The sequence below is a fragment of the Malurus melanocephalus genome, unplaced genomic scaffold (genome assembly GCF_030028575.1).
Source record: "Malurus melanocephalus ecotype Western Australia unplaced genomic scaffold, MMel_1.1 scaffold_194, whole genome shotgun sequence".
Lineage (NCBI taxonomy): Eukaryota > Metazoa > Chordata > Aves > Passeriformes > Maluridae > Malurus > Malurus melanocephalus.
In genome coordinates this window covers 1-27,500 of record NW_026623426.1, presented here as the reverse complement: position 1 = coordinate 27,500, position 27,500 = coordinate 1, and the positions used below count along the sequence as shown (strand labels likewise).

General features: G+C 36.0%; 1 protein-coding gene across 1 annotated transcript in view; it reads left to right on the top strand.

The window, feature by feature from the left end:
• LOC130577788 (receptor-type tyrosine-protein phosphatase delta-like) overlaps positions 1–26,351 on the top strand; it is a 254,809-nt gene extending 228,458 nt beyond the window's left edge. The window contains exons 7-14 of the mRNA XM_057373376.1: positions 307–576; positions 1,295–1,876; positions 10,016–10,149; positions 11,381–11,525; positions 14,850–15,155; positions 16,168–16,361; positions 20,479–20,596; positions 25,511–26,351. Of these exons, the coding sequence (XP_057229359.1) occupies positions 307–576; positions 1,295–1,876; positions 10,016–10,149; positions 11,381–11,525; positions 14,850–15,155; positions 16,168–16,361; positions 20,479–20,596; positions 25,511–26,166 (2,405 nt within the window). The 3' untranslated portion in view covers positions 26,167–26,351. The remainder of the gene's footprint in view (positions 1–306; positions 577–1,294; positions 1,877–10,015; positions 10,150–11,380; positions 11,526–14,849; positions 15,156–16,167; positions 16,362–20,478; positions 20,597–25,510) is intronic.
• The last annotated feature ends 1,149 nt before the right edge of the window (positions 26,352–27,500 follow it).

The following is a 27,500-nucleotide window of genomic DNA, read 5'->3' as shown; positions in this document are numbered from 1 at the left end:
TATATCTTTTGCATGGTGTTTGTGTATTGTTAGTATGTAGTTAGTTACATGTGGGGCCCTAGCAGGTCTGAAACAGTCTTTGTATGAATGTGCTTAATCATATCCTCAAATAAATACAGAATAATTCACATTGTGTGCAGACAAAATTCTTATTTAGCCTCTTATTTCTCTTATACATATTTTCTGGCAGATCGGAATAAACGTTAAAACAGTAAATTGTGTCTGTACACTGCATGCTGTCCTTATGCAAGACTCAGTTCTCTTTTTTTGTATATGTTATTACCTTTTTTTTGTGTTTTGTTCCAGTTCGACGGGTTCCACCAAGGTTCTCTATCCCCCCCACAAATCATGAGATCATGCCTGGCGGGAGTGTAAATATCACCTGTGTTGCGGTGGGGTCACCAATGCCATATGTGAAATGGATGCTAGGAGCAGAAGATTTGACACCTGAAGATGATATGCCAATAGGGAGGAACGTCCTTGAGCTTAATGATGTCAGACAGTCTGCAAACTATACTTGCGTTGCTATGTCTACCCTTGGTGTTATAGAAGCAATAGCGCAGATAACTGTCAAAGGTATATCTCAAGCACATTTATTTGGACACAGTTCTGTCTTTTATTTCATTCATTCTCAGCAAATATATTGCACTGGAAGGTCTAAATGCCATTTGCCCTCTTAAATCAAGAGGGTAAATATTCCAGAAAGTCACTGGCATAAGACAAAATACAGGTTCAAGCAGCAGAAATAATCAGTAATTGAATAAGTAATATTTATTAAAATAATTTAGTCACAGTTTTCCATTATTCTCCTGTGTCTGGCTCCCAGCCTTCATTTCACTTAAAGCAAGGATCTTGTGGTGTTGCATTTACCTTTCAGTAAGTAAGGAGGAGCCTCTAAGAACCAGTCATTTGATTTTTAGAATTGTTGGGTGTCCAAGTATYGTATTCACTGAGTAAATGGAAACAAGGGGTTCCAAAAATACCTGAAAATTCAGTTGCAATTGTGAATTGTTGTTCTATAAGATTCCTCTTCTGCATATGGTTATGGATTTATTACAGAAGTCAGTATCAATAATTCACAATAAATGAACTGTATGGAACAAAACTTGAAGATTTTCCAATAGATTTTGGTGGAATTATAATTGCCAAAAGCTTTCCCTGAACAGATCACATCTTCTTTCTGTTTCATCTTTCTGTTTCATTTTGTTGTTACTGTTTGTAAGCTTCTTTTTCTAATAAATAGTGTCTGCTATTGTATAGTGCTAACAGGTTTTTTTTGGTTTTTTGTATTTAGCCTTACCCAAACCTCCTGGAACACCTGTGGTGACAGAAAGCACAGCAACTAGCATAACATTGACTTGGGATTCTGGAAACCCTGAGCCAGTTTCTTACTACATAATCCAACACAAACCCAAAAACTCCGAGGAGCCATATAAAGAAATTGATGGGGTGGCCACAACACGTTATAGCGTGGCTGGCCTAAGCCCCTATTCAGAGTATGAATTTCGGGTAGTTGCTGTAAATAACATTGGGCGAGGGCCACCCAGCGAGCCCGTGTCGACAAGGACTTCAGAACAAGCCCCTTCAAGTGCACCCCGCAATGTGCAGGCCCGTATGTTGAGCTCCACCACCATTCTGGTACAGTGGGAAGAACCTGAGGAACCCAATGGACAAATTCAAGGTTACAGAGTTTATTACACCATGGATCCCACTCAACACGTCAACAGTTGGATGAAGCACAATGTGGCTGACAGCCATATTACCACTATTGGGAATCTTGTACCCCAGAAAACATACTCTGTGAAGGTTCTTGCCTTTACTTCTGTTGGGGATGGACCACTTTCTAGTGACATTCAAGTCATCACTCAAACAGGAGGTAAGCCAGCAATGAAAAAAAAATTTGGGGGAAAATAATTGAACATATGAATAATTTTGCAGGGAGAGACTTTGAGTTTAAAATGTTACAATCCCCACCCCCCCTGCCCCCCAAGGATACCCAGTTTGTTCAGGGTATGCAGCTGAGGCTGCACAGTTTATTCAGTATTTGTAGATAATCTTTCTCAATTCCACAGTGCAAGTTATCTTTGCAGAGAGGAAATTGCCCCTTCATGTTTTCTTTTTTCATCAGCATCAATAAATTTATCTGCAGTTTAACTGAAGTCTCAAGGAGACCTTCATCCTGGAGGTGGCCAAATCTTAAGGCTTTTGTTTGGCAGTGCTCTGTGCACTGAACATGTTTGTCATAGCTTTTTTTGAGATATTACTGGTGGGTTTTGGTGGGTTTTGTTTAGGTGAGATGTAGTTCCCCCCTGCTCTATCACTCTAGTGAATATTGCTTTTGGAAATTTAAAATGTTTGTGTACTGCATGCATACTCAGTTAGTTGGTAAGATTCTTGGTAAGAACACCTAAAACATGAAAGCATTAAACACAAACAAACCTTTGTGTAGGTTCAAGCAAGCAGGTCTATACACTTGGATTTATATCCAAAAATCCATCCTGTCCCTACAAAATGCATACAGCAAGGTAAACATTTTCTTGGTTTATGTTTGCAGTTCGGTTGTTTTGTTTCTGTTCAAGAAGTTTTACGTCTGTGAATTAGTTTTATTAGCAAAAGACAAGCAAGCACAGTAAAAAACATGGCAGAAAAGTTTTTGCGAAGTCAAAAGTGAGAAGCTTTGGTGGAGTTACACTGCACCAAGTGTTTTATTGTAGCAATAAGAAATAAAAGCTCTTTTTGTCTAGCAGTTTAGAGAAAGCTGTGTGAAGTATTACTGTAGGTCAGTGATTTCCTAGAAATATATAAGAGTACTTGAATTTTTTAGTACAGGGAAGTTTCCTGTTGCAGAATTTAGCATCCCTCAAATTCTTAGAAACAGTAACTGTAGACAGTTATTTTCATCCATTTTTTACTTCCGCATTTTACCAATATGAATTTAATAAAAACAGAAATTGATGTATTGCCCTGGAATCTTTCTAGATGCTGTGTTGCACAAAGAGCTAAGTGTTACCTTTTGTAGTATCCCAGCTAAGAAGTTTCAAGATTTTTAGGTTTTACAGTGGTAGGAAAAAAAGATATCTGTGTGTACATGCAAATGTAAATATATACACCAAAGTTTAATTTTGGCATTTCCAACCTTTTCCAGAGAACTAGTTTTTATACTGGCATCTGACTTCTGATTGAATCCACGTGCATAAAGCTTTTTAAGAGGAAGGTTTAGTGAGCTCCTTATCTGTGCTTTCACTCATAACTGTAAACCTCTTAGATTAGCAAGTGTCTGAGAGTGGCTTCCCTAGTGAAGGATGAAGGAATCAAAATAATGAGCACTGAGGCTCAGCTGGACTGGCCCAAGTTACATTACTTTCTGAGGTCACTTCAGAGAAGTAAGAGTGCCCATCTGTTTCTGATTACTGCTGTGATCTGAAGGAATTACAGCAGCATTAGTAGTGCTGAGCATTTCTTAATCAGCGATTTCAAATTAATGATGGAGTTATGCTGACAATATTTAATTKTGACTATATTAGAGAAATTTAAAGAAAACAAAGAATCAGTCATAAAGGAGGCATATTTAAGCACTGATACTTTTATTTGAAATACAAATGTTTTAATTCATAAAAGAGGTAAAAACTAAGAAAGTCTAGTGAAGTTCTCCAGTTCAGGGTACAGTTGAAAACTAGGATTTCCCCACCTTTCTATCCAGTATTTTCTCTTCAGTGAACATCACAAAAAAAGGTGTCCTCCTTGGCCTTTTCTTCCAGATTTTCTTTAATTTAAATCTGAATATGACTGGTTTAGTTTAGTCTTTCAAAATTAAACAGATTCAAAATATTAAAGTGAATCCAAAATGCCATTTAAGAAAAAGGAAGATTGATTTAACAGAAACATTTAAAAAGAGGAAAAATAGGAATGGGATCATGATTACATTTGATTGAGGTTTTTTTGTTGTTTCTTTTTTTTTTTTTTTTTTAAAGAACGAATAATATATATTTATCTTAACATTTATGCTAATTTGGGGGATATTAGACTGTATATAAAATAAAAACTTACTGACATCTGTGACTTACAGGCTCTGTTAGATGGTTCAAAGCTTTCCTGCCTTAAGTGTATTCTGATCTTTGGAGAGAGATGATAAGAATGAATAATTTGTTATTTAAAAAACTGTTCAGAGAATATTTGTTTTCTTAGTATAGCAGAATTTTTCTTTTGAAATGGATGTATGAATGGCTTCTTAGTTTGCAGGTCCTAGCCATGTCCTATCACCCAGTTGTTTTCAGCAGTGTTTTCTTTATGATAAAAAAACACCATTTCAACGAACTCTGTAATCAAAAAAGAGCTGTGTAGCTGAGCATTTTGAATAAAAGGAGATCAATTCCAAAATTTAAGAGAGTTCTTATTCTGCATTTGAGGCCAAAGGAGTAGATTCTGTTGAGGATGGAATCCGGACCAGTCTATTATGAAGGTTAATTGACGTTCCAAATTTTAGAATGAAGAAATACTGATAGAAGTTTTATTATGATACTTGTTGCTCTTTTTGTTTTTACTTAATTAGAAAACAAAGTTGCTTTTTGTCCAGTTTAGTGGCTCAGGACACATTTCTTAAATATTTCTTCATAACTCCTTTCTGGGCTTAAACTGGTCAGAAGAATGTGTACTCTGAGCAACATATTTTAACCTGTGTGTATCAGGAGAATTTAGAGTTTAGAACTTAGAACTTAGAATTTAGAATTTAGAACTGAGTGTCTGGGTTTGGGTTTGTTTCATTTCATTTTGTTTCATTTAATTTCATTTTGATCTTCAAAGAGAATATCTACTGAAGCAATTAAGTGAATCTTGGTTTTGTTCTGAGCTTTGGCAGAAAGACAGGAGAGGGATACACAAGGCCTATTGGATAGTGGATTACTGGAGAAAAAGAGAAAAAATGAGTACATATCCAGGAAAATGAATGTGTACCTGTAAGCATATGCTTCTTCAGGAAAAGGTTAAAATACAAAACATACTAGTTTTAAATKAAGGATTCATCATGATTTGAAGACTGTGGTTTGTTACAGTTATAAAAGGCTAATATTCTGAACATAGGAAAGAAGGACAGTAATTAGAAGGTTCAATATCTGACTTGTGAGGCACATACATGGAGCCTTAGCTTAAACGAAATTAATGTTTCTGGAGTTCTTATGGTAAAAGAAGATTAGAAGTTCAGAGAAAGAGCTGGTAGCACAGGAGTAATGCTCTGTGTTATAGCAAACTATCTGCTTTACCAGACTTATAAATTTCTTTTTGTGAACACATGAACAGAGAAACCAAATGTCTCTGAAACTCCACAGTCCTAGTGTCCTTGTGAAGCTGTTAGAAATGGACTTCCACATGAGAATATCTGAGATATCTGAGAGCATGTAGCAAGAAACTCAACTCTGTATAAGAAAGCAGGTGGAAGAATTGCAGAATATTTGGGGTTGAAAGGGACCTCTGAAGATCATCCAGTCCAACTTCCCTGACAAGGCAGGGTCACCCACAGCAGGTGAAAAAGGAACTCAYCCAGACGGGTTTTGAATGTCTCCAGAGAGGGAAACTCCACCACCWCCCTGAGCAGCCTGTTCCAGTGCTCTGCCATCCTCAGTATAAAGAAGTTGCTCCTCAGGTTGAGGTGGAACTTTCCATATTTTAGTGTGTGGCCACTGCTATTCATCCTRTCTCTGGGYACCACTGAAAAGATTCTGACATCATCCTTGTGGCACCCACCTTTGAGAGACTTGTATGTATTGATGCTGAGATGAGGTAAAGGACAGCTTTCAAAATTACTTAAATTTTAAAATTTCCCTCAAGGTACATTTCTGGTCAGGTAGGAAAGATTATTTCTACTTTTGAATAACTCCCCTGCTCTCAATGCACAGGTGAGTTTTGTTAAATGTCCTAGTCTCCATTTTGCTGCTTTTAAATGCTGACATTATGAGTTCAATGCTAAGGGTCTTACCTTCACACAGTGATTTTTCTTCTAGCTTTTAATCTACTTCTCTTTTCCTAGTTAGGCTACAGAATAGGGTATGGATATGAGATACTTCTTGTTCAAGTTCAGTATTGTGGTTTTTGCAAATATGTGGATAAGTGCTGAAAATGTGCACACATTACATGCGTCACTGAATTTAAGTTAGGAGGGATGSAGCAATTTTAAGTCAACTGTACTGCTACATTGTGGAAATAGAGTGTARACAGGAATATGCTGAGGTATGATTTATCTCTCCAGTGCATTCTGCAGTCATTCAAACAAGACTAGGTGGACTCTGTCTTGAAGACTACCAACACGTTTATTTTATTCTCTGGGCTCCCACAGTGTCAGTTAGAGATATTAAGACAGTGATTTATGGATTTCTGATTGCTTTTGAACATAACATTCTATGGTTTTGTTTTTTTTAAATCTAGAATGTATAGTAGTTAATTATTTTGAGTAGAGTGGTTCCTTGTTTGATATTGCAAAGCTACAAGCCTCAGTTACTTTTAGACTCATTTGAAGAAGATATTTCAGTTGTAGCAGAGAGACAAGGGGATAGCACAATGCAGATATTACCCATTTTATTTTGTACATTACCTGTTTGATTTTTTAGTTATATTCTAGTAGGACTTGGTATTTAGAAAAATACACGCATTGTTTTGCAAAAGAAAAGCCCTGGAGCGAAGTAGCTCTTCAGTTTTAAGGGCTCTTCTGTAGAGTTTCAAGCTCCTTTCAGAGAAATCAGAAACATAAACTCTTGGTCCCTTTAGGTTTCCTACTGATTGTAAATCCTCTTGATCAATCTATTGTACTTTGCAAAGCTTATTTCAYACTGAACTGAGTTTTACTTGAGGTACAGATTTCATCCTAGCAATGTCATCTGGTCTTTTCTAGGCTTGAGACTCTCTTCTTTTTCCGTTATCACTCGCAAACCCAGCATGGTTCTGGAGTACTTCTCTGGTTACCTGAGGCGCTGTGCAGGGAACTAATGAAGCCTTATGAGATCCCATTTTATGATCCTGTCGTGACACTTTAATCAGGGATGGACACAGACCCGCACATGCAGGACAAAGTCCAGCAATCTATGTTTGTTTCTGGTTATCCAGAAATAAACATGGAGGACTAAGCATGAGAAAATATAGAACTTGATATGAAGTTTTGGGAAAAAGTAGTTCTGGACTTTGTTCTTCATTTTGTTATTGCATTGTGGTCTTTCCTTGTGTGTACTGCCTAAGATAAGTCATATTTAGAAGAAAGAAGATACACTTGGAAATTGGAGGTTTTAATGTATTTTTGTAGAGCATATTGCCCTCAAAGCAGAAAAGACAGTATTTAGAGAATAATCATGCAAAACCATCCTATTTAGTGAGCTGCAGCTGTACAGCATTAATACAGAGTTAGATTTGATGTGTGAAATTAAAAACACTTCAGTAAGAGTATAAAGTGCACTTGCATACACTTTGTGGTTTCTCTAGGGTTTTTTCTGTCTCTGAAGGAGATCAGTAGTCTCTGTCAGCTCTAGCTTGGTTAGCTCTCATGTGCCACTGAGGAGTCTTTTGAACAGATATCGTATGTTCTAGGCACAAATCCTAAACAGTTTAAAGGTTAATTGTTCCACTTTCTTAACTGGTACTTTTCATTTGGTTTAAGTGTTGGGTTCGGTACCAGAGTTCATCAGGAGTAAAATGTGTTTAGTTTCTGTTATTTTGGGTTTGTTTTCTTTCTTCTCCATCTTCTCTTATCTGTTTGAAGCAATGCAGATTTCCCTGTCACCTTTTCTTCTGTCAGTGTTTTCAACATCAGAGTTGCTTAATGGTGGTTAAAAACAATCTGAAGGGAGACTAGATTTTGAAGCAAGGTATTATTTTGACAAACAGCATTTGGAAAAGTCCAGTTAGCCATCAACTTGTCTTGTAAATGATTGAGAATTGCAGACCTAAGATGACAAAGGGTTTGGGATTTTTTAAAGGAATACTTAGAGAATGAGGGTCTTAAAACATGCGGAGAGACAGGAAATACCCTTAGTTCTCCATCTGCTGCCATATTTATCATAACAGATGGTACCAGCCTTCATATGAGTCACTTGATTGATCATTTACGATTACTGCTTGGCTGTGTTCTATAAATCATGTATCCATACATTAAGTACACATCACAGCATCACTGGACAATTCAAGCTAGCAGGATGGTTGGCTGGGGAGGTGTCCAGCCATAGCCCGTGCCCAGAGCAGGCTCAGCTGTGGGGTCAGACTGAGTTTCTTAGGGTTTCACACAGTTGAGATGTAAAACCCCCCCAGGGCTGGTATGGTCTGACATCCTTGGGCCTTGGCTGCKTTTCTGGGTTATCCTGAGTCTCTCACGTTTCAACTTGTGCCACTGCCTCTCACCTGCCACACTCTCTGAAGATCCTGGCTGCATCTCTTCCATCCCTTCTGTTACTGCTGGGAATGCTGTCAGGAGCCATCCCTTCTCCCAGCCATACTATCCCCAGTGCTGCAACCTCTCCATGCAAAATCAGAGTCTGTCAAAAATACTTGGTTGATATTTCCTGTAATGGCTCCCCATGCTTTCAAGGTATCRTTTACCCTTTGTACTTTTCTGGACCCTGGCAGTTAGAGCAGATACCTCTTAGACATCTAATTAGTCCTACCCCTTTTATTCCTGTAAAAAAATTGGTCTCCTGTAACTCTTGCTTGTTAAAATTTTTTTTAGAAAAAGAATGGTAGAGACTTGCAATATCCTCACAGGAGCTTGAATATGCACCTCATGTAGAAAGGTTCTGTCTGTTGAAAGTTAGGTTTCAAATCTGTACCAGCATACACAAGGGCAGTGTTCTCCTCAAAYTGATATTCTGTCGAAGTCTGGGGAAGATAAAAGTCAAAATACCAAGTTATTTTAACAGTTTGCTCTCTGGAGTTTTTAGGTCTTTTACTGTACAAAAGAAACATACTTGTAATTATGTAATAGAATTCTTCCCCAAAATTGTTTGTGAAACCGTTATTGTTGTCACATCCTACTTCTCACACCTGTTCTCAATACATGCTAAGAAGTACATACTTTTTTTTTTTCCCTGAAAAAGTTTGAACATGTCACGTTTTATTCTTGAACAGCTAGAAATGCTGTGGAACGCTTTTTCCTGCCTTATCAACAGCACTATTAACTGAAAGTAATGTTTTAGAATATGGGTGCCAAAACTATCATACACAATCCAACAACAGAATTATGTTTTGCTGTCTTCCCAGTCAACCTTATTTGCTCTGCATTCAAGAAGGAAATGAGGATAACATTTAGTGTGGTCAATTTCTGTGACCATTGCACACGATACAACAACAGAGAATGTTCTTGACTAGTGCAATCAAAAGTGCATTTTGCTTCTTGCAATTAGGAAGTGTTGTCACTGGAAATTCAGCTATATTCTTAAAAATACCASTCATTAAAGGGTGAAAATAGGCCACTTAATGAGAAATTAAGAGTAACTCTTGACTAGGTTATAACTTCTCCAGGTAACACAATCTGGGTATTCTATGTGGGTGCCTTTTTAAAGACTAGCATGTRTTTACTATTTTTTATTGATGAGCTGACCAAAAAAATGTTCATATTTCGAAAATCATGTAATAGTTTTAAAATTTGTTCTAGACTGATTCAGSCAATCATATGTTTTACTACCTTTTTCTTATGCAAACACAAATAAATGGATGCCTATATTTGCCATTTCACACATAGATTATTAGATTGTTGGTATTCATAGCCAGGCATCTTTTCAATTGCATTTCAGTTCTGTTTATGTGATTTACACTGCAGAAACATTTACTTGCAATCCCTGATAATTTTTAACACGTGAATTAAATGTATCATTATTCTTTTTTTATGCTCAGATAAATTTATTTCATAGTACTGTGAATCAATCAGTTTAAGTTCAGTAAMATGGATAAAAGTAATATTGCATGCCATATTCAGATAGCGTTTTAAAAGGTTTGAAAGTGTGAAGTAGCCAGCTWAATAATTTGCAACACTACTCACCTTTTTCCTTAGTGCCTGGTCAACCATTGAACTTCAAAGCAGAACCCGAGTCTGAAACGAGCATATTGCTTTCCTGGACACCTCCACGCTCCGATACCATTTCCAGCTAYGAACTGGTTTACAAAGATGGGGAGCATGGGGAGGAAGTAAGTGGCAAGATCTTACATATTTTTAATGATTTTTAATAAGTTGGACATAAAATGCTGCAATGTTTTAAATTTCACGGTTTGGTAGCTTGCTTTAGTACAAATGCCTCGATACTTAGGTTTGTTAAGTGCAGCATTTAGCCTAGGGTCARACTGAAAGTGTGTAAACACAGAAAATGCTGTCAGTGGTTACCAGCCAGTGGAATTTTGCTGTAGACAGCAATGAATCCTCCACAGAAATTCCATCCAGTTTCAGACATTGATTATGTCTCTCCTCTCCTATTCTTTTATAAAGGCTTGGAAGCAAAAATGTTTGGGGTCATTTAATGGACTCATTAAGCCTTTTTTGAACTTATACTTGAACTTTGAAATCTATTTTCAGCTTCAGATAATTTTTGTTTTTCTGTGCCATCAGACAATTCCTGAGCTTTTCTAAATCTTTCCCTAACTGAGGAGAAAATATGAGATTKTTTTCTAAAGATTAAAACTTGGAATAGACGTTTTCTGTACCATTATTTTGTAAATAATTTTCGGTTTGTGGACATCTGTTGCATTTGTGCCATAAACTGGAAAAATGGGTTATTACCAGGTGTCATAGAGAAAAGAAAGAAGCCAGGAGTCTCAGAAGGCAAAAGGAGATTGTCAGCCTCATTGGTTTCTCCTGCATCTTCCACTCACTGCTGATGCTTCAACTGAGTTTATGTTTATGGCAGCTTCACACATACACTGTGAATTCATAACCTTATCTTSTGGAAGGGGGTCCAATCCACATTTCACTTACAAACAGAATGGAGGCCACTGCTTAATAAGTTACCCTGTGGAAGAACTCGCTTTTAATCATTTGAATAYGAATTTAACAACAAGGTTAAACCCAAGATTACTTACACTATGAAATCACTGTAAAAGATAGCTRTAGGTAAGGCTTTGTTCATGTGGTTTTGTCTGAAAAGCCTTTCCTACTTTGTRTATAGCTATTTGTTCCTCAGTCAAGCAATGTTTCTGGCTCTTGAATTTCACTCATTAAACAGTTGACTTTAAAARATACTGTTTCTTAATGTATGTCAGAAGTGTTCAGTTTTGGTTTGGTTTTGTTTGTTTTTGCTCTGCTTTATTTTCTTGAATTTCAGTTTTTCCCTATGGGTTTATTGGGGTGTAAAAGCATTTCTTCTATAGGCAATATATGGAATTCAGAGTCTCTGAATCAAGACATTCTCTTATTATCTACCTTTAGCAACGGGTTTCCACTGAGCCTACTACATCATACCGTCTGCAAGGCTTAAGGCCAAACAGCCTGTACTTGTTCCGCCTAGCTGCRCGCTCTCCTCAAGGCCTGGGTGCTTCAACAGCCGAAATCTCAGCCAGAACCATGCAGTCAAGTAGGTGTCTTTCCTTGCAAAATTTGTTCCCTTTTCTTTGGTTTCTCAAAGAGATTTATCTAAGTAGCCCAGGGAGGCAGCAACAGAGAAAAAAGCAAAATACAGTATTCRTGTTGCTTGATGCAGCAAAAGAATACTTAAAATGTGTATTTTTGAGCTGTGTTGGCATCAGCTTAATATATGAGTGGCTTTTACATAGTGGCAAGAAACAACCTATGTAAAACAGTGTCTGAGGAGGCAATATAATGTTGTCATAATAAAATGTTATAATGTGATGAGGTACAATGTGTATCATGCAATAGGTATATGATTAGTAAGGATTAATAATAATCTTTAACCAATAAAATTCCGCCTCCCCAGTCTGCACCCTTCCTAGATTATTTCTGYAGCATCTCCTCGAAGTGCAAAAATTTATAGAGTGGATTAGATTGAATATTTCAGACTTCACGAGATATTTCATAACAATGCTTGTATAGTGGCTAATCATTCTGATTTTGTTCAATTTTCTTAATCTAAGCTTCTTACAATGTTGTCTTTTTCCACCTGTAAAAAACAGTTTTCTCACTGGATGCTTAGGGAAATAACATCATGAGACTCATCACATTTGCCCTCAAATAAGATGCAAAAATATATCAGGGATTTATATATACACCTTAAAAAACTTAAATTAAGACTTAACTAAAACAATCAGCTATTCAGCGATGACATCCAGAAGTGTTAGTCTTGCTTGATAAGTTWTGCTTTCCTGACAGTTTGCATTACAATGTGTCATTTTAAAATTAACGGAGTTCTATTTGTATTTGTTTTAAATTAAATGGACTGTTTTTAAAGTAAGATTATTCATAACAGAAAATTCAGTTTCTCTATTGACATGAATCGTTTTTAATTTGCTGTCACGATGTGATTACGCAGTCATTCCTTTTTAGTATTATATATTAATATCAATTARTGTGACTGGAGACACAGTGCTGCACACCTTTAAGCAAAGCTAAATGTGTTTCTGAAGCTTTTCTAAAGCATTTGGAATAAGCATAAAGAGCACTTACAAAATACAAGTCTAGTTTTAGAGATAGCGGCAAGGCACCTTTTCATTTTAGTAATTCAGAATGAATTCTTTGATTAAGAAAAGGTATTTTTTTTTGTTCTGGGAGTCATTTCAGCTATTTAGAATACTCCTTATCTTATATTGGGTGAAGATTGCTTAGACTGCATACAAAATAAACATCTAGGGGCCAAGGCTGCATGTTCCATATGTAAGCACTTTGCCTTTTTCTCCTCTTGAATCTAAGAATGTGTCATTCTTCCCTACTTCAGATAGTAGGGAAATCCAGTTGATTTCAGTAGTCATACCAAAGTTATTTGCTGCAAAGATTACTTTTTTTGGCAAAAAAATCTGCAATAAAGAAAAAAAACATATATGCATTAATAAAACTGATTAAAATAGCCTCCAAATTATCCTTTGTTASCTAAGTGCATTATTTTGCATTTTTGGAGTATAATGGATTAAAAATTAATAAACTTCTATGATTTTATTAGTGATATCCACCAGGATGTACTGCCTTTCATCTTGGTATCAGAGGAAGATGCTGTAGGGATATATTTCTTTTCTGTGAGACCCTTAAGGGACATTTTACATGTATTTTACTTTCTACACGAGTTAATGGTAGAAGGGCATCCACTTGTTTTGAGTAGTTGATTATTGAATTAGTCTACAAAAACAACCCCAAATGTGACCATTATCATCTGTTATCACATCCACTTACTCTAATTCATYGAAATACTCGTAAATTCCCTCCTGTCTTCCATTCGGAAGAGCAGTGTACCATACTGAGTAAATAGCCATTGATCTCTGTAGAGAGAGCTGTAGGGAGCCAAACATCTGTACATGTGTAAATGCAGTAGGTCACAGCAGGGTCCTACAACTTCTCAGTTGTTTTAATTTTGTTTAATGTGGCTATTGTAAGTATGTATAAATATCTGTCTGTTTCTTTTTTCCCTTAAGAAATGGGAAGAAAAAGTGGACAGTGGGACATAAAGGGAGTTAAAGGTCTTGCACACAAAATGTATGTTTTTCTTACAAGACAGTTGGCAGAAGTAGGAAAGGAATTCTGCTAGTGAGTTTGAATTATGGTTTCTTTTTTCGGTGCTCTGAATGATCCATTAGTAAGCATAGATTCTGCTAAGTCAAAGGGCATTTAAGCACATAAATGCATACCTAACTTTCAGTACTTGATGTGCCTCACTGAAAGTAGTGGAATGACATACCTGCTTAAATGCTCTGGAGCTTGGAAAAGGTAAATATGCTAACATACTCCTTTGAGAGCAAATGAGTAAAGGTGAGCGCTCCTGCTCCGGAAGATTGGTGATCAAAGTCAGAAATTCTCATTCTGATGTGCTGAGCTTGTAAACTCCCTTTGTAAAATTAATACCTGCTTTCTTGACACACTATTTGGGGTAGATTTTTTTTTTTTTCTGTAGAAGTAATCTACATTACTGGTAGGATTAATTCTTTGCTAGCAAAGGTATCTCCAAGAGGAGTTAAAAAAATAAAACTGACAGCTGATCTAGGGTAAGTACAAGTTACAGTCAGAATCAACAAGCCTGTCACTTTTTCCTGGTAGGTAAATCTTTGACTCAGATTTTCTTCATCTTCTATGGACTGCATGCTCATAGTATGTTAGCTGCAATAAATGTTTCAGTAGATGCTTTCAATTTAAATGCAATATATGGTTGACTTGTATCAGGCAGACTCATTAAAAAAAAGTAGCAATTTGTTTATGAGATTCATGGAAAGGCTGCAAAAATGGCAACCTATGGAGCAATTTCTAGCAATTATTGCAAGTTTTTCGTTCTGTTAAAGAGATTTTCTGTCTTAAGGAAAGTAAAGCCACTTGAAGGGGATATGTCCAAATTTGTAAGTAAACACATGTCATGTGTTATTTAAAGTACTATAGCTTGCACTAATTGCAAGGATTATAAAGGTAGATCAGTAGTCATAGAAGTGTCACATTTTTGTTTTATTTCAAGAAGAATTTTAATTACAGGTAGGTAATATTGTTTTGAGGTTTCATTTTCATATATTTCCCCTACATCGTTTTTCACCATTTAGTTGGTCTATTCATTTTCAGTTTCCTCATGTTAATAAGCCAAGGTGCATTTGATTATCTGACGTTTTGTTTTTTTGAGTTTCTCCTTTTTTTTTGTTTATTTATTATTTTCATTTGGTTCTCTTTTATTTATTTTTATTTTTTCTTTTGTTCATTTTTTTTTCAATCACTTCTATCCTTCCACTCAAATCCTCCTTTAACCCACTACTGAAATTAGAGCCATCAGCTCCTCCTCAAGACATTAGTTGCACAAGCCCCAGCTCCACTAGCATTTTGGTAAGTTGGAAACCTCCTCCGGTGGAAAAACAGAATGGCATTATCACTGCGTATTCCATCAAGTACATTGGGATTGATGGAGAAGATGTCAAGCCCCATGAAATTTTGGGAATTTCCTCGGACAGTACCCAGTACCTTTTGGAACAGCTGGAAAAATGGACTGAGTACCGGATCTCTGTGACTGCTCACACTGATGTTGGACCTGGCCCAGAGAGCTTAGCAGTATTGATTCGGACAGATGAAGATGGTATGTTGCCTCCACTACATCGGTTTGCACCTCTATGGCTCTGTCATCTGCTGTCTTTTGTGTAGGCTAACAGTAATTTTTCCTGCTCCTCTTTTTTTCCCAAATATAACCAGATATTAACACCCTTTGAGCTTTTTAACCAGAGACTGTCCTTTCTACACCATTTTTTCTATTGGTATTTTTGTATTTTTTTTTTAATCAGAAAATCCTTTTTTGGCAAGTGACATGAATCTGCTTCTCCTTTGAGCCCATCCTTATCCTTCTTACTCCTCCTTTAATGTAAAAATAACTCCCACGGAAAAACTTTCTCCCTTTTTCTTGATTTTGCAGTCATTGTCATTTTTAAACAGTTATGTCTATACACTTTTTTTCAGGTCTTGGCTTTTTTGGTTGTTTTTTTTGTTTTTAACTGCTTTTTCTTCCATATTGTGCCTTTTGATTTGAGGGTTTTTTTGGCTTGTGTTTTTTTTTTGTTGGCTTTTTTTCCAGTTTTGTTTTTTGATCTTGGAAAACTGATGCTCCACACATTTTCTTTTCTTCCATTCTTGAAAGTGACAGAAGACAGCCTTATAATCAGCCTCCTTTTTATCCTGAGGAAAAAAAAAACAAACCAAACCAAAACACAACTTGACAAACAAAAAAAAAAAAAARGGGTATCTTTTTTTTGAATCTTTTGTGGTTTTGTTTTTATTATAGTATTATTATTTCAATGATTAAAATATCTCTTTGTACTATAATGCTTTGAATCTCAAAGCATCTTCCTTGGCTTTTGTACATTTTTACATGTTTTTTCTATTTCTCTAATACTCCTTTTTCTTCCATTTTTTGCATCAGTCATGTTTTTTGATCTTTTCACCGAAAGGTAGAGCAGATTGGTTGAGCATTTTCATTTGTTGAATTATTTGTATTCTTCAAAGACAACATAGTGAGTCTGCCCTTTCTTAAAGAAAAGTGAAAGACATGGGTGGGACAGGTGCCTGTAATTCTCTTCTGTCCAATGATGTTGTTCCAGTTCCTAGTGGTCCTCCTCGCAAAGTCGAGGTGGAGGCTGTCAACTCCACTGCTGTTAAAGTGTCTTGGCGCTCGCCTGTGCCCAATAAGCAGCACGGTCAGATACGAGGATACCAGGTCCACTACGTGAGGATGGAAAATGGAGAGTCAAAGGGTCAGCCCATGCTGAAGGACATCATGCTGGCTGATGCACAGGTAATTAGGGCACTTGGTTTTTTTCTGGGTCACAGTGAAAATGTTTCATTTACCAGAGAGCAATCAAGACCTGCCTTTGGTTGTTTAGGGATTTTTTTTCTTTCTGTTTGTCAGTCTACTCGCTAGCATTTTTTGTCTCTATTTTAGAAAGTTCTTTTCAGAACACTTACATTTATCAGTTCTTGTGCCAAAACTAGACACTTTCATCTCTGCAGCTGGTCTGCAGCTAARTGCTAGGCTGTGTCATTCTTCTGATTCCCTTAAACCTGTAGACTTTACATATACTCTATACCTACTATACCTATACTCCGAAGTTCTAAAGCATTTGGTTGATCTGATCCTGGTCACAGGCAGTGTAGTCAACTGTGCACAGCCTGGTCCATCCTTCTGCTATTTCATTGTTTCAGTGGAGAGCCTAGAATCATTAGAAGCTCATGTTAGCCTGTTATTGCAGGTTTCTGTGATTAGTTTGTATGCACCTCGCTACATGTTTCAAAAGAACTTAATGTTCTTACTGTAACTTTAGAAACCACTGAGGTGTTATGCTTTCCGTTATTCATATCAAGAATTGTAATAAAATGAGGAACTTCATTTGGATAGGCAATGATTATTTATATTGCAAAATTTCCCATCTGTTTTAGAAATTATAAGATGATTAAAACATCCAGTTTAAAAAGCTTCTCAAACTCAAATTTAACTGTTTGAGATATACTAGTACTCTATAAAACTTAGGATTTCCAAAGCTCCTGACACTGGAGGAGTCATCCTACACTGAAATTGTTATCCATGTGTCATTGCTATCTCACAGTTTATGACTGCATTGACTGGAAATTAAAAGAAACAATCAACCTAAATCAAAGAGTAAAATCTCCTTAGTAAGCACTTTGTGTGAGCTAACAAATGGGTGGGTTGCCTTTCTTTCTTGCTTTCCAGTCTTGTTTCTGAACTTCAACTTTGCAGAGAGTCTTTTGCAGAATAGATCTCCTACACCTGCATTTTGCTCATGCTTGTAAAACACCGTCTCTGTTTCTGAAGGAGTTTTTGCTGCAGTTTTACCTATTTGCTGCAGTACTTACCTATTTTGGAAAACATGATGTTCTTACTGCTTAAATTCAGTGGAGACATAGGTGAAAGTAGATCAGGAGGTGGAAAGGGAAAGGAAAAAGGGAGAGGAGATGGAAAAGGACATGGTAGTGTGCTTTGATTCTCCTCTTCGTTTCACATATTTTTACTTTCAGCCTCTCTGTGGTAGTGGATTAAAATTATTTTAAACACTAGAAGGTCAGTAACCTTCAACTCCTATTGAGGAGACTCAATATTAGAATCTAAACATCATAAAGATGAAAGTTGTATTACTTCTTTCGTTAAGTTAAGCTTTGACCTGCCCACTTGCCATTGTTTCACGCAGGAAAGTCAACTCTTTTCCCACCACTCYTTCCTGCCTACTGTACTTCTGTATGCATGTTATCAGGGCTTGTGCAGCTATGGGGACCTTCATGGTAAAATATCAGTGGGGTTTCAAGACTCGATTAATTGAATTAGTTTAGGAAACCATATAGCCGGGTAACATGGTTAAATAAACCAGGTGGCCTTTAATTCTACCTTGGTAACTTTTAATAAAGTTACTACTATGGAAGAGTGGTATGTGGTGCAAGAGGATTCTTTACTTCTTTTATTTGTCAATGAAAGAGACAAATAAAATAAAGCTGTTTTTTAGGAATGGCAGAAATGGAACTAATAATGCCTGGCCTGATTTCATTAACCAAATTCCATGTGATTCTACATGAATAATTCAAACTGTACATGATTTTTTCAGACATCTTTCATATTTATTTTACTATTAAGAAGAAAACATTATCTCAACCAGGCTACAAATCTCCTTATTTCTTTTGTTTTTCCTTTCAACTTCCTTTACTGTAAATTAGTGGGAATATGATGATACTACTGAACATGTAAGTATGTTTTGACTGGGCAGAAAAACATTGTGTGTTTGATTTGGGATTTTTTTTTTGTCTTGCTTGTTTGCTTGTAGCATTGCTTGCAGTTTTGTTGGATATTTTTTGGTGTTTTCTTTGGGTTTGTTTTTGTTTTGCAGGTTGTTCTTCTGTCATTTGCACAAATGCATGCTCCTAACATCAAAGATTTTCTCTTATGACACGTTTTTCCTTTGTTGTTTTTTTTTTTTTTTTTTAAATTTTCACAGGGAGAGCAGGGTTACTGTTGCTTGCCTGTTCTGGGGTTTAGCATGACGCCCGAATGTACAGCACTGTTTTTTGTGTTTCATCTTTTTGATGGCTGTCACTAAGTTTGCCTCACAATTTCTTCTTTACAAGGTGATAGAAAAATAAAACAGAAGTGGTTCAGGGTTACATACCAGTAGTTGTATTTTTCAGTATTCATTTTAAGGTTTTTTTGTTGGTTTGTTTTTTTTTTTTTTTTTTTTTTTTTTTTTTTTTTTTTTTGTGTAACTGAAAGTTAAAGTCAGTGGTGCTTTCTTTAAATACATCTATCAGCGGAGCCAGATGCCCTGCAGTGTTTATACCTAAATAATAATGTTTGCTGTATCCAAACCACACTTTTTCAAACACTACATGCTGTCATAGCTCTTATGCAATGAAATATTAGTTGTTTTGGATGAGGCTAATATCTTTATGACTGGTTTTGGTTTGTGGTTTTGTGGGGAGGGTTCCATTTTACTGTTTAATTCTGGTAGTATCAGGTGCAGTTATCTTATGAAAGATGTGAAGTCTTTCTTATGATTTTGACCTTTTGGTTCAGTTGAATACCGAGATAGAGTCTTAGAAGGGCATCTTTTGGTAGTAGATTTTTATGTGTTGTTTCATTTTGTTGTGGTTTTGTTTTTTTTTTTTTAAATCTGAGCTATTTTGCCCACTCATTATGATAATTACGTTATTATTTGTATATTGCTAATAACTGACTGTAAATAAAACGCTGAATTGAAATCAAATCTTTACTAAGCTCATATCCACTGTCTTGAAAAATCCATAAACTATGAATAGTCTGGACCATGATTTTTATGTCAACTTTTCATGACTGTTGAATCTGAGGGATGTGTGATTGCACATTTGCTATTTATTCTAGATGTATAAATACACCATCCCTCTGGCAGCATTGAAATTTAGTGTAAATTCTTTGAGGCATGTGAAAATGCAAAGGAGTAGTCCAGTATTTACAGGCTGGAGGTTGGGGACTCTGAGCCAGTCAGTTGCCTCCAAATACTGTCCTTCTATATTTCCCTATAATATTTATTTGTATTATGAGTGTCAAGACTTACTCCTCTCACTCTCTTCATAGCAGGACATAAGTTTAGTACATTTCTGGTACACCATTCACCATCTTCTGTGTGACTATACATGTGTGTGCATACACCTGTAAAAAGATACCCTCTTGCTTTGATATTTACGGCTTGATGTTGCTCTTACTTTGCACTAGCTAAAGAGCTACTTATTTTGTAGCTGCTGTCATTTGAGGGTAATCAGATGTATTCTCTGAGCAAATTTTTAGTGGTGTTTTACACAGTTCTTTTAGATGTGAAGAGTGAGTTGTTTCTGAAGTCCTTTCAGATACTTAGAAACAGAGTCCACCTGGTGACAAAGGCTGCAGTGAAAGTTTTATCAAAGTAAAAAAGTTTTCTTTTTCAGCTAAACCATCGTTACTTATAAAATGTGCATATAAATGCAACACTTTTCTTGCTAGGCATTTTAGAACTATGTCAGTGGTATCCTGTCAATGACTAAGTTAAACTGAGTTTCTCATATCTACATGTGCATGTGTTTCACAGTGTCCAGTAGTATTCCTCAGGCAAGATATTTCAGAAGACTTTATTCATTGTTCACACCACTAAGCCTTTGGCCTTTTGCTTTAAACTACCTGAGGCATACTATTTAGATGTGTGCTGTCTTTTATTGCTTAAGTGAGTGAAATGTTTTGCGTTATCAAGTATTTCACACAGTACAGTCTGTCGGTGCACTAAAAGGCTTGCTATCACTGCCAGTAGCTCGAAAGTGTAACATATAGGAGGTTTCTAAAGGATTCTGTGTTCTTTTGGCAAACAATATATTTTTAATTAAATGTATTTTATTTTATTTCGTCTTAGGAAATGATAATTTCTGGACTTCAGCCTGAAACCACGTACTCTTTCACTGTGACAGCTTATACAACAAAAGGTGATGGAGCACGCAGCAAACCCAAACTTGTATCTACTACTGGTGCAGGTAATATTTATATAAAATTAAGCTCTAAATGACTTTTTCAGCTAGTGTTTTGTTCCTACTATTTGGAAGTCTCCTGTTGTGTGAAAAGTGTTTCTAGCGCAAAGGGTTTTCTGTTTCAGTCGTTGGCCCTTCATTTATTTTCATAAAAATAAAGCCATTTGCTCCCTTTCTCCCTTTCTTAATTCCAGATCAGGTCACTTTACAGTTTTCAGTAACTCTTCCATTATGATCGGTGTCTTCTTGGAGACAAAAAAATAGAAATTAAGAGCTGAGAAGGATATTTGAAAAATTTGTGAGGGACTGTCCTGATCTTAGTGAGAGTAGCAACACTGCTGCCTGTCAGTAAAAGCATTGAAAGAACCCATCTGTATGACAGTCACAATTTATCTCAGAAGATTATTAAAGCAGAGAATTGGAAAACAGAGTGAAATCCCATCCTGTGAAGCCCTGAAGCCCATATTGGTTGAGAGGTAATTTAAGGCATAAACTGCGGCAAAATACACCCTGCCACTGTGTTCAGTCTGCGTTTGATCACAGGTGGTGCTAAATGGTGGATATCTTGACTGCATAACCAATACAGCAATTAGCACAGATGTGATGAACCCAAATGATTTTAGATGAGGAACAATTTTGGTTTTTTAAATGCTTTACTGTGGCACAACTTAACCAACTGATGCCACCACAGCTTTAGTATGATACTCACCTAGAGGTGTTCACAATCTGTAGGTAATGTTTCATTTTCAGGGTTTGTGGTGCAGCCATTGAAGATACTCCATTACAATCAATAGTAGCACCATTACGATCTCTCCTAATAACAATGTATTATTTGTACTAATAGATTATCCAAAGGGCCTATGTATTTGTATTTATAGTGAGTGACTCCATTTTTGAAACAATCACTGAATTCAGAGCACATCTTGTATTAATATCAAAACCATCCACATCCTTTTCTCATTAGGTTCCCTGGAAAAATCTCAGTCTTGATGGCTAGATGCACAATATGTTTTCATCTCAGAACTTAGAATACATTCTAGTCATTACTCTTGGCTATTGCTGAAAATTACCCTCTAACTTATTTTCCCTGAATTCTCATCCTCTGGGAAAAAAAGGTGGTATATATTTCTGGCAAGCATTGGAACTTGATTTAAGGCACTTAATCCATTATGGGTTTTTTTTTTTTTTTAATTCAATTGCAAATTTAAATAAGTGCAATTACATAAATTATAATTTCATTAATTCCTAGACATAAATGCAGATTATGCAGATGTGCTTGCAAAATCTAAAGTTTCACAGCATCTAGTCCTTATTGACATTCATGTTTCATTCTTCCAAGATCTCTGATGCTTCTACCTAAAAAAAAAGCCAGAACAAATGCAATGTCTCATATAAACTTGACTGAAGAGCAATAGAGAATCAGTGGCATGTCTGTAAATGCAATGCATTTTACACTGTTCTTGCTGTTTGCTTAACCCTGTGAACAAGTAATGTTTGCTCCTGGGATTAATAGGGAGTTACTATTTTGCTCCTTCGTGCATTCTAGATTGTATGGGATCTCTTCACTTGGTGTTACAGCTTGCTGTGTTCCAGCTTCTTTTTGTAAGGAAAATGCAGATTTTCCTTATGCAGATTTTTGAAAAAAGAGACACTGAGTGTAGTCAGTACCAAGAGTTTTCTGCTCACTGTCCTTCTATGCGAATACATCACACAAAGGAAGGAATGATGCACTAACACTAAGGGGTTGTAGGTCTATAACAATACAATCTCCTATTCACTTTGAGTTCCTTTTTTTTTTTTTTTTTCCTAAAAAGGTGCTATTGAAATACTACAATAAAGCAAATGAAGGCTCAGACCTTTCTAGTCTAACTTTTACAGTTTAATGACTGAGATTATATCCATAAGAGATATGAAAGAAGAATAGATGCCTGAACATTTACCAGAGAAAGTATCTGTAAGGTATTCAAATAATAAATAACTATTCAGCTGTGTCCAGTTAGTGATACAAAAGCATCATTTACATTTTTAGACAGGAAAGATTCACCAAACATAAGTTAGCCTACAGTATGGTAATTCAGTTATCTGTAAAGTCACTGAATGCCGTTTCACTGCATTTGTAAAGTCACTGAATGATGTTTTCATTCAAGAATGTGTTTTTGTCTTGTATTTAGTTTTCTTTCCCCATATTGAAATCAGATGGAAGAAAAACTGTTACTCTGTTAAAAGAAAGAACTTATTAAATTACTTGGGGCAGAAGTAAAAAATGTGTGATTAACAAGACCCTGGTAACAATGAGTACTTACTAGTTAGTGATACCATACTATTTTTATGAAGGTTTTAATCAGACCTTTAATTTCTGTGTCACAGTAGTTGAATAACCTCATAGCACAGTAGTTTGTCTGTTGCTTGTAATTTGCTGTCATACTAGACAGCACTCTTGAAATACAGATTTCAGCTGAAAGAGGAAAATTTATGTTAAAGTGGAAGTGTACTTTATAGCAGCTAACAGAAACAAATTACTTAGGTAATTTGTTGTAGGCACATTGCAAAAGCTTCTACTAGTAGTGGCAAGCCACTGCAACAGCAATCTGTTGGAAAGGGGCATGTGAGAGACGTCCTGCCATGTAGTAATGGAAGAGGATTTCACTAGATCAGAGAATATATTTTATTTTATGGAAAATTTCACTTCTTTTAGTCCTATGGACAATTCAGATTATTATCTAGAAATTTCTAGATACAGCTATTTGGTGATATATACATATATATATATTGTGTATATACAAATGCACAGAATCCTGTCATTTGTCCTTAAAAGACTGCACTATTCATAAGTAATCATAATAAAAGTAAATGTTAACTAAAGCCATCTGGAAATAAAAATAAATTAATCTGGTTGATAACATAAGGGTAGGCTCTATGGTATTAAAAAAAAAAAAAAAAGTGACCATTGCTATTTACTATTTTATTTTATTGGATAAGTAAGCTTTATTAGTTCCCCAGTTCTGATCAGGAGCTAGTTTCTTTCTTTCGCTGTAGTTACCACAAAGGTCAAAATGTAGTTCTAATTGTGATGTCTGCCAGAACAACAAAAAAAAAAAAGCCAATGTATCACAAAAAAAATTTGGTGATACCTTCCAGTAATCTCTCCTCTAGAAAGCTGAAAGAATTATTGTTCTCTTTAGGTAAATGCTTCTATTATTTCCTCTGCTATGCTGACGTCAGTAATAGTTGGAATGCAGAGAAAAACATGGCCTGCAAAAGGCCTTCATGGCCTTCTCTTTGTTCCATGAACATTTATAATTATCAATGAGGAAAAGTGAGAACTAATCAGAGGGATATTCTTTACACAGCAGAAAGTGTGGGAAAACACAGGATTCCACAATAATGCTGCCATGTGAACTCAACATTTAAAATCAAAGATATTTGGAAAATTAATATAAAACCCACCTATAATTCTTACAAAATTAAAAGCAATGTCATGACTTAGGACAGATGTAATGAGGAAATAGCTTACTAAATGCAGCCTTTTCTTCAAGGCTTGCCATTCTTCCCTCCTTATTCTTAATTCTTTATGGAATCGTAGTTAGACCTTCTGACAATAGCAATCTGATCTGCTGTGTGCCTGAGAACTCAAGATAAGTAATAAAATCTATTGAAGTGTTTAAATGCAGGAACCAGAGCTCACAGTGCAGAAGTTTCATTCACATGGGAAGGCTTTGAATGCAGATGAAACTAATTAGTCTTTGTTGAAGGCTATGTTGTCATTGCAGTATTACTCCCAAAACTGTTCTAGTCTCTTGACCTTACAGGCATTGGTACGGAATGAACACCAAATTTCTACAGTTACGGATATGTTTCATTATCAAATAAACCACTGTAATAGAAACAGACCTTTATGAAATATAAATATTAATGAAAATATAAATTAAATCTATACTAATAGATGTGAAAAAAATTAAATTACCAATCAATAAAGTAGAAATAATAGATGAGAGCAGTAATATTGAGACTCAAAAATTTACGCTATATAAATTGCATAGTGGTATTTCTGGCTTGATTAGGACAAATTCAGTCCTGTCTGGACTAATTCAATCCTCCTCAATGTCCATACTACACTTGCAGTCTGAACTTCTCTAAAAGACGAATCACCAGTTTGGACCAGTGGGTCCCAATTATGATTGTGACAGCATGTAGCATGTAGGTTAAGAAGAGCTACCAATTTAGCCTTCTTCAAAAGAAATCCAGTTCATGTACATCAAAATCATGCTGGAAAATCAATCATATGTGAAAAACCATGTAAAAAAAAATAAATTTCAAACTGTGCTACCTCTCCACTCTGAGACAGGGAGATGAGATGATTTATTTATGGAAACCAGAATGATAGGGTTCTCTCATGTGTAGTAATAATTTTTCAGGATGAAGTTGTTTGGACTTCTACCCCATTTTAACTACTAATGATAAAAGTCATGTTAAACCTATCTAGAAACTTGTAATTTCTTCATTATTTTCCCATTTTCAGGAAATGTCCCTTGGATTAAATAAATCAAAACTTATGACAATACTTTATGTTTTTTTGCAAACAAGGATTTGTAAGACAGAAGCATTCATAAGACGTTTGTTGGAAGTTTTAATTCCTTATTTGTGTTCCTTGGTCATCTGCCTCTAAATGTGCTCTGTATTTAGAAGTAATGGTAAGGGAAGAAAACAGAAAAGCAGCAAAGGTCTCTACTGTTTCAGTTCTTTATACTGTATGACTTAATAGTGCAGGAGGCAGACACCATTTTTTCATTAGGACAGTAATATGTGGAACTAAGAGGGAGGGAAGAGAAGATATATCCCTATTCCTGCTAAAACTAGCCTCAAGAATTGTACATGCCATTGTGTTGATATCTATCCTCTTTAAATAACATTGTGCTACAGTTCCAGGCAAACCTCGGCTTGTGATTAGCCACACACAGATGAACACGGCTCTAATTCAGTGGCATCCTCCTGTGGAAACTTTTGGCCCGCTGCAGGGTTATCGCCTGAAGTTTGGTCGCAAAGACATGGATACATTAACGATCATGGAGTTCTCAGAGAAGGAAGATCACTTCACGGCCACAGACATTCACAAAGGAGCTTCTTATGTCTTCAGGCTCTCAGCTAGAAATAAAGTGGGCTTTGGGGAGGAGATGGTAAAAGAGATTTCTGTTCCTGAAGAGGTACCCAGTGGATTTCCCCAAAATCTCCACTCGGAAAGCTCTACTTCTACATCAGTTCAATTAACTTGGCAGATGCCACTCTTGGCAGAGAGAAATGGCATTATCACCAAATACACCATCTTGTACAGAGATATCAATGTTGCTTACCAACCAGTTGAACTCGCAGTTGTTCCTGCTGATACCACTATGACACTTTCTGGCTTAAAACCAGATACCACATATGATGTAAAAGTACGTGCCCACACAAGCAAAGGGCCTGGTCCATATAGTCCAAGTGTCCAGTTCAGGACACTACCCGTGGATCAAGGTAGGATTTGTCTGCTTATGGCGTTGACCTTTAAAGGAGTATCGGTCTGTGGATATCAGTGTTTTTGAAGGTGTAAATAAAACTGACCGGCCCATTCATAAAAATAGGTTCATCAAACACAAAAGGTAAAGTATGTAAATCTTAATATGTTTTGGATGCCTTAGAATTCAGTTGTCCCTTTCCAAGCAAGTTCTGGCTAACTTCTTCACAATATTTTCAGGTAAGGAAAATGTATATATTGGATTGTCACTAGATAAGAGTGAGAATGACTTTAAATGTGATCTTTAAATATGAACAAACAGGTAGGAGAATTGAATCCTTGTTGTTTTTTGACCTAAATGGAGAGCTAATACTCCCAGGTAGCAGTGGAGTTATGACAAGATTGAGCTCCAAGATGTTGTTTATATACATTGTTTCTTTTTTTCCAGCAGTGTTTGCAAAAAATTTTCATGTTAAAGCAGTAATGAAGACTTCTGTTTTGCTGTCCTGGGAAATTCCAGAAAACTACAATTCAGCTTTGCCTTTCAAAGTAAGTTAATTTCCATTTGTACAAGAGAAAATAACAGAATCTAGACAACATCATTCACCTGATTAGGTAGCTTACTGAACATGTAGGTTTTTTTTCAGGTATTGTTGTTTCTTAGATTGCATATTAATCAACAATGTTGAACCAAACTCTAATATTCAGTCATCTGGCAATATGAGTTTTCCACTATTGTGTCAGTGTTTGCAAGTCAGGCTCGTACTGGTAAATATGCATGATAAGACCACCTTGCTAAAATTTCATTCACTGCTGCACTATTTTAAAGAGAGCAGTGAAAGAACAGTAAAAATTCTTTTCCTTTTTTCTAGTCCTTTCCATAGTGACTGCAATTGAATACCATTTTGGTTTTTGTCTCCTCTATGTACAACAACACATTTTTGATTTACAACTCTTCTACTCCACTAACTATAGCATTATCCAGATACAGAGACTCAGTGTAACATGCAGTCTGCCTGGCATTTCTTCTGCTTCATTGTTAATCACTTGTGTTGTCTCAGGCAGTGGCAAGTGACGAACAGTATTTTAGGAACTAAATGGTGCAAAAACCTATTCTAAATAAGGAGTGTGAATGAAAAAGTCAAGATACTTTTAACAAGAGTGCCTTGCTATAAGTTCTTAGTTCAAGTAAGGCTACTTATTTTGAAAAATTGAAATTGGATTTCAGGAGTGTTTACTTGCTTTAGATTAAAATAGTTCTTTTTTTTTTTCTTTTCCAAAAGTGAGTTTACTTGCAGTAGTGAACTCAGTACTGTTCCACACCCAAAAATGCCCAGTAACTTTCTTTTTTAATTTGTAGCTAGGTTGATTCCTGAATTCAGTCTGACAGCATCATTTTCTTTCTCTCGGTAACCAAAACTA